This window comes from Mastomys coucha, unplaced genomic scaffold (assembly GCF_008632895.1).
Source record: "Mastomys coucha isolate ucsf_1 unplaced genomic scaffold, UCSF_Mcou_1 pScaffold3, whole genome shotgun sequence".
NCBI lineage: Eukaryota > Metazoa > Chordata > Mammalia > Rodentia > Muridae > Mastomys > Mastomys coucha.
Window position 1 is genome coordinate 62750238 of NW_022196909.1, and position 7222 is coordinate 62757459.

A 7222-nucleotide genomic window follows, 5' to 3' on the forward strand; every position below is an offset into this window, starting at 1 on the left:
ACATGGTTTTATGTAGCCCAAGCTGTCCTTCAGTTTGATATCCAGCCAAGTACAGCCTTGAACTCCTGATTCTTTGGCCTCTACCTCTCAAGTGCTAGGATTATAGGTGCTGCCCACTATACCCAGTGAGAATTCTTAATTTTAATATCAAGAGGCTCATAGGCCCAAAGTACAGTAGCACAGTCAGTCTTGACATTGGTATATCTACAAAAATTAATGTAACTTTAATTCACATTTATTTATTTATTTATAATTTATTTTATGGGTATGGGTACCCACATGGCCCAGAAGTGGTGTTAAATCCCTTGGAATTGAAGTTATGGGTAGTTGTGAGCCAACAATATGGGGCTAGGAATTGAACCCAGGTCCTTTGCAAGAGCAGCCAGTGCTCCTAACTGCTGAGGAATCTCTCCAAGCCCTTATTTATTTTCTTGTTTGTTTATTTATTTATTGGCTTTTGAGATAAAGTTTCTCTGTTTAGAAACCTTGGCTGTCCTGGAACTCATGCTGTAGACCAGGCTGGGCTCAAACTCAGAGATCCACCTGCCTTTGCCTCCCAAGTGCTGGGATCAAAGGCATGCGCCACCACTGCCTGACCCTTAATTTATTTTTTAAAAAACATTTATTGATTGACTAACTGATTGTGTGTGTGTGTGTATGTGTGATGGGTATATGTTAGAGGACAAACTTGTGGGAGATGATTCTCTCCATCCACTCTAGGGATCCCAGGGATTGAACTCACATCATCAAGCTTGTCAGCAATAACTTTTACATGCCAAAGCCATCCCACTGACTCTGCCTTCTCCCATCAAATGCTGTGAACACAGCCACAGAAACCTTCAAAGGTTCAAGATGAGAGAAATAGACTCCATCTCTTCTGTCTGTTTGTTCGGTTTGGTTTGTTGTTTGGTTCTTTGGTTGGTTAGTTTTGTTTTTTTGAGAAAGGGTTTCTCTGTGTAGCCCTGGCTGTCCTGGAATTCACTCCATAGACCAGGCTGGCCTAGAACTCAGAAATTCGCCTGGTTCTGCCTCCCAAGTGCTGGGATTAAAGGCATGTGCCACCACTGCCTGGCTTGTTTGTTTTTGAAGCAGGGTTTCTCTGGGTAGTCCTGGATATCCTAGAACTTATTTTGTACACCAGGTTGGTCTTAAACTCACAGAGATCTGCCTGCCCTTGTTTCCTGAGTGCTGGGATTAAAGGATGTGCTACTACCACCAGGCTTAAGTTATTTATATTGTGGTGGGGCAGGGAACACTGCTATAGCACATTTGTGGAGATCAGGAGGAACCTTATAGGAGTTGGTTCTCTTCTTATCATGTGGGTCCTGGAAATTGAACTTAGGTTATCAGGCTTAGTGGCACATACTTTTACTTGTGGGTCATCTCACAGCAGATGCCACCTCTTAATGAGGAAATGACTAAATTCTAGATGAGTAGGTGACACCATGTGTGTGTCTTGTCCCTGCAGAAGCAAGAGGAGGGTGCTGGATTCATGTGGGTGCTGGGAATTGAACTCAGGTCCTCTGAGACAGCAGCCAGGTCTCTTAGTTACTGAGCCATCTCTCTAGCCGATTATGCCTCTTCTGAAGAAAGGGAAGGACCATAAGACAAAGAGTCCAGCAGAACACAGATGCTCTGGGCATGAGAGTCGAGGTTTGCAGAGGCAGACAGAGGAGGGCTTTAGAGTCAGGGATGTCTAGATGGGCTTTGAAGCCACGAGGCCCAATGACATCCCTGTCCTGGACTAAGTAGTGATGTCTCTTCCAGAACTTCAGCTTCCCAGGACCCTGAGAATGTGAGTTAATTGGGAAGTAGGGTTGTCCCAGATGTAATCAAGGGGAGACCGTGGGGTAGGAAGTGCCCTAACCCCACAGTTGGAGTCTTTATAAGAAGAAAGAATGAGAGCTGAACACACTGCTCAGTGCTTGAGTTATTGTTGCTCTTTCAGAGGACCAGAATTTGACTAACAGAACTCACGGTGAGCAGCTCACAAGCCCTGCACCTCCAGCTCCAGGGGACGTGGCACCCTCTTCTGACCGCTGGGTGCACCTGTGTCCGAGTGCACATGCTCATACGCACGCGCACACACACACACACACACACACACACACACACACACACACCACACTCTTAAACATAATATATAGCTTATTTATTATAATATATAGTAATATTATAATAACATAAATAAATTTTATTTATTGTTTGTTTACAAATAAAGATATGGTGGCCCATATCTTTAATTACAGCACTCGGAAGGCAGGGACAGGTGGATCTCTGTGAGTTCCTGGCCAGCTTGGTCTAGTCTACATAGGGAATTCTAGGACAGCCAGGGTTAAATAGACTTTGCTTCAAAACAAAACAAAAATAGAGGAGGAAGGGGGAGGAGGAGAAGTGAATGAATGAATGAATGAATGAATGAATGAATATGGACACACAAAGGGAAGAGAGGCATGTAGACAGAGGCAGGAGGAGGACCAAGCTGACACAGATGAGAGAAGAAGAAGTGCAGTTGGCAGCTACCAGCAGCTAGAAGAGTAAGTCAGGGAGCTCCCTAAAGCCCCACAGGGATGTGGGACTAAGATGTTCTGACTTCTGGCCTCCAGATGTGTGAGGGAAGGAGTACATAAATCATTATAAATAAAATAAATCTCTCCTTTTCAGCCACTGGATTTGTAGCTGCAGAAAACCAACATACTCACTGAAGGTGTCCTGTGGAGAGGCAGCAGAGGGACACCAAAGACACAGTCCAGGGGGACGCCATCCTTCCAAGATCAGGAAGGGGAGGAAGCTTTACAGGCTGAAAGGTCCAGCCAACGAGGCAGGACGAAGCTGGAAAGCGGGATGCTCAGGGGCCAGTGGGAACCACGGGCACTGAGAGGAAAACAGCCTTAGATGCTTGGGAGGTTGGAACCGGCTTCTGGACTTCGCCCTGTGGAGGAGGTGACTTGGATTCGGCCAGCTTCAGTGGAACAACTGGCAGAAGTCAGAATGAGCAGCAGAGAGATGGCTCAGAGGTTAAGAGCCCTGGCTGCTCTTGCAGAGGATCAAAGGTCTGGTCCCAGCACCCACGTGGCAACACACAACCATGTGTAACTCCAGTTCCTGGTGATCTGGACACGTATTGGTTAAGAACACTAGCTGCTCTTTCAGAGGTCCTGAGTTCAATTCCTAGCAACCACATGGTGGCTCATAACCACCTGTAATGGGATCTGAAGCCCTCTTTTGGTGTGTCTGAAGACAGCTATGGTGTACTCATATAAATTAAATAATTCATTAAAATAAATAGATAAATAAATATTAAAAATTAAAGAGTGAGGGAAACACAAGAGTGTATAATCTAGTTTGTAATTTATCTCCTAGGAGTTGGAGTCAGGAGAATCAGGAGTTCAAGGTCAGCCCTAACTACATAGTGAATTGTAGACCAGTCTACACTGGATGACATCCTATCTCAATAAAAATAAATAAAAGTAAAAAAGGAGCTGGGTGGTGGCACACGTCTTTAATCCCAGCACTTGGGAGGCAGAGGCAGGTGGATCTCTGTGATTTTGAAGCCAGCTTGGTCTACAGAGCTAGTTTTAGGGCAGCCAGAGCTATACAGAAAAACCCTGTCTTGAAAAAAACATCAAAAAATTAAAATGACTGAAAGAGATGAGAGTGAGCACCATGATCCGTTGTCGATGTTTATGTGTAATCCCAGAGCTTGGGAGGTAGAGGCAGGAGGATCAGGAATTCAGGTCATCCTGGGCTACATAGGAAGTTCCAAGCTATCCTAGGCTATATAAGATCCTGTCACAAAAATAAACAAAACCAAAACACGAAACAAAAACAAAACAGAATTCCAAATGGCAGATAATTTGAATAAACATTGGGTTTTAAACAAAGTGCCTCTTGCTAGGAGGCCCAGGCAACAAGTGCATTTAACAAAGCCTTTAACTAGGCCGGGCTCATTGACTCATGGATGCTCCAATCTCCTGGAAACTTCTAGTGTGGGCAGGGCTGTCAGTGGCAGGGCAGGCAGGGGAGGGTTGTAGATTATGTGAAAATTTATTGTACTTTTGGTCAACATTGTAAAACCCAAAACAACTCTAAAAAATTAGCTGATTAGGATTGGCTCAGTGGTGAGAGTGCTTGCTGTGCAAGCCTAGGACCTGAGTTTGGATCCCAGCATCCATGTACAGTCAGACCCAGCAGCAGGCATCTTCCTTCCTGTGGGAAGGTGTGAGGGCAGGACAGGAGGATTCCCCAGGAGCATAGGGGCTAGCCAGCCTGGGTCCATAGTAGCAACTCATAAAAGACTCTGTCTCAAACATGGTGGAAGGTGAAGGGGCACACCCGAGTCTCTCTGACCTCCACGCGTGTACTGTAGCATGTGTGCACCAATATTCACATACACAAACATGTGTAACATGCACATAGGTATGCACAAATATACATCACACATAGGTTTAAAAATAGATTAAAAAAGATAAACAGATGAAATTAAAACCCCTTCAAAATTGGTTATCTGTCAGCAAACATGACCATGGCTCTGTATGGTTGGGGTCAGTGTGTGGACTCAGATGTGACCCATCATATCTCCTTTCCCAGGAGATGGGTCCATTGTTTTGAGAGGCCAAATCTTGTAAGTGCAGACTCCATTTTAGAGAACCTGACCTAAGTTTGAACTCAAGTAAACTAACAGGCTGGTACCTAGCATTAGTTTCCAAGTTGTTCTCCAACAAAACCCGAGCCTAGCTCCAGTCTCTAGGCTAATCTTCATCAAGAACAGTGTCTCTAACTTATTCTCCCAACAAACCTGCACCCCAGGTTACAAGCCCACCCCCTGCCTAACGACCAGCAACGCAGAGAGGAGCAGAAATTAATTTTATGACATAACTCCCAGAACCAGCCAATTATGTTAAAGGGCACAGTAGCTTTCCAACGAGATGTTTGCACACTTATCTCCTTGCTTGCTGCATACTATAAAGCCTTGCCCCGATAGCTATTTGGGGAGCCCCCACCACCAAAACCATCCTGTATGATGGCAGTGTGCTGGGAGTGTCCAAGCTAGATCGAAAAGAATAAAGACCCTGCATCAGACTAGCTTCTGTCTGATTTTTGGGGATCACTAACATTCCCCTGGCACTACAGTTTACCTATGGGGTCCCAACACAGAGAGATGCCTGGAGTTCCCCCATGTGTTAGGGAGGTGCTCTTCCTCTTCATGGTCTTTACCCCAGTCTAGTCTGCTGGCTGCTCTCATGACATATAGCTGCCAGCACTCTGATGACATTTTCACTGTATTGGTGTCTAAGTCACCTTGGGAGGTGGCCTACAAGGACCACAATTGATGGCTTCTGTGGCTTTGGCCAAAGATCTGAGGGGGTGGGGAATGATGGCGGGGCTTCCTTATTTTTCTCTATGTGGTTGATAACAGCTCTCTCCATACAAACAACTTCACATAGCTCTCTGCTTGCCTCCCGCTTCTGTGGTGGATTCCTCTCCATGCTATGAAGGTCTGGAATTGTGTTCAGCTTTCCAGGTCTGCAATCTCTCCAGGTTTCCCTGTCCATCTCTTCATAAATAGTTCCTTCTCCCTAAATTTATGTCACTCAGAAGCTCAGAGTGAAGACTTGGGGAGAGTCTTGGCGGATGTTCCTGCCCGAGTAAAGACAAGATTGTACTGCTTTACGGTAGTTCTAATTCCAATGACTCGGCCTAAAGCCTGGTGGAAGAGCATCCAAGCACCATATGGTGGTGGGGCAGAGGTTGCAGTAAAGCTCTGAGTTTCTTTTTTGTTGCTGTGATAAAATATCCTAACAACACTTAAGGGTGACAGGATTTATTTGGCTCACAGTTCTGAATTTCCATTCATCATGGTGGGGAAGTTAAAAAGGTGGGTACTTGAAACAGCTAGTCCATTACATCTGGAGTTAAGAGCAGAGTGCAATGCATGCATATATGGTATGACTAAGTTGACTCTTTCCACTCTTATATACCTCAGAAATCCCTTCCTAGGGAATGGTGCCACCCACAGTGGGTGGGTTTTCCCATCTCAATAAGCACAGTTTAGAAGACCCTCAGTGACATGACCAGAAGCTTGCCTCCAGGGCAGTTCTGGATTGTGTCACATTAGTAATGAAAACAAACGACCATAGGCTAGTGAGATGGCTCAGTGCTTAAGTGTGCTTCCTCTGTCAGACAGGCCTATAACTCCAGCTCCAGGACCAATGCTCTCTTGGAGCCTGTACTCTGGGCACCTGCATATATGTGACATACATTCCCACAAGCACATACATCTAAGATAAAATAAAAATAAAAATAATCATCACAAAGCACCAGCTAGAGAGCTCAGTATCCTTGGTTACCACCAGCAACTAGAGTAAAGGAATAAAAAAGGCTTCCCCTCAGAGCCTCAGGAGGCAGCCAATCCTGCAGATAACCTTGACCATCTGCCCCTGGCTTCCTGAGCTATGAGAGGAACAGATTACTTAGGGTTAAAGCCATCTGCTTGTGGTGGCTCTGGGGTTAGTTATATCAGCCCTGTGCAATGAATACAACTCTTATCAAGCTACATTCTGTGCTTTCCTGGCCAAATGCTGTTATTGTATTACCAGGAGAAGCAGGACCTTGTGGACTCCAGAGAGAAGTTAGGGAATTCAGTGGTGTAACACAGGGGCCCTACGAACACACCCATCTGTGACATCACCCGTGACATCATAGCAGGGGGAGGGGCCCTTCACAACATGTCCCACTTGGACTTTCAAGGACTCAGGAAGCTAGTGCTAGAGGTAAGGTACTTGAAATAGCCAGCCTGTCCCCTGTGCCACCTCTCTTGGCTTGCCCTCAGTCACACGTCAGTTCCCATCAAAGACTATGCACGAGTGACTCTGACTGGCTCTCCCACTTGAGATGTTTGGAAGACCTGTTGGAAACACTTTACCTCCCAGTTGGAGGGGATAGTATATCTGTTGCAGGGTCCTTCCTTCCTTCTGGGGAAACCCATTAGGACTGATGTCGTAATGAATCCCCCTCTCTCTCCTCCAAGCCTCGGACTTCTCTCAGTAGAGGAAACCAAGTTATATAACTTTTTGTGGAATCGGCCCCTCTATTTTCATTGCAGAAAGAAGAGTATGTCCTTGGGAAAGATGGAGAATGAATTCGAAGTCAGGTTGGGATGTCCCGTTTGGGGGAATCCTTTTGTCTTTCTCCCAGGCCTGCCTCTCTCTCAATCTCTCTC

General features: G+C 45.7%; 1 protein-coding gene across 3 annotated transcripts in view; it reads left to right on the forward strand.

Annotated features, from left to right (window-relative positions):
• Window positions 1-6697: 6697 nt before the first annotated feature.
• LOC116074879 overlaps window positions 6698-7222 on the forward strand; it is a 1230-nt gene continuing 705 nt past the window's right edge. Inside the window, exons 1-2 of one of the 3 annotated variants that reach the window (XM_031347772.1) lie at window positions 6698-6773; window positions 7106-7153. In XM_031347772.1, coding sequence (XP_031203632.1) covers window positions 7116-7153 — 38 coding nt within the window. In that variant the 5' untranslated portion in view covers window positions 6698-6773; window positions 7106-7115. The other 2 variants (XM_031347773.1, XM_031347771.1) reach the window with 2 other exon arrangements.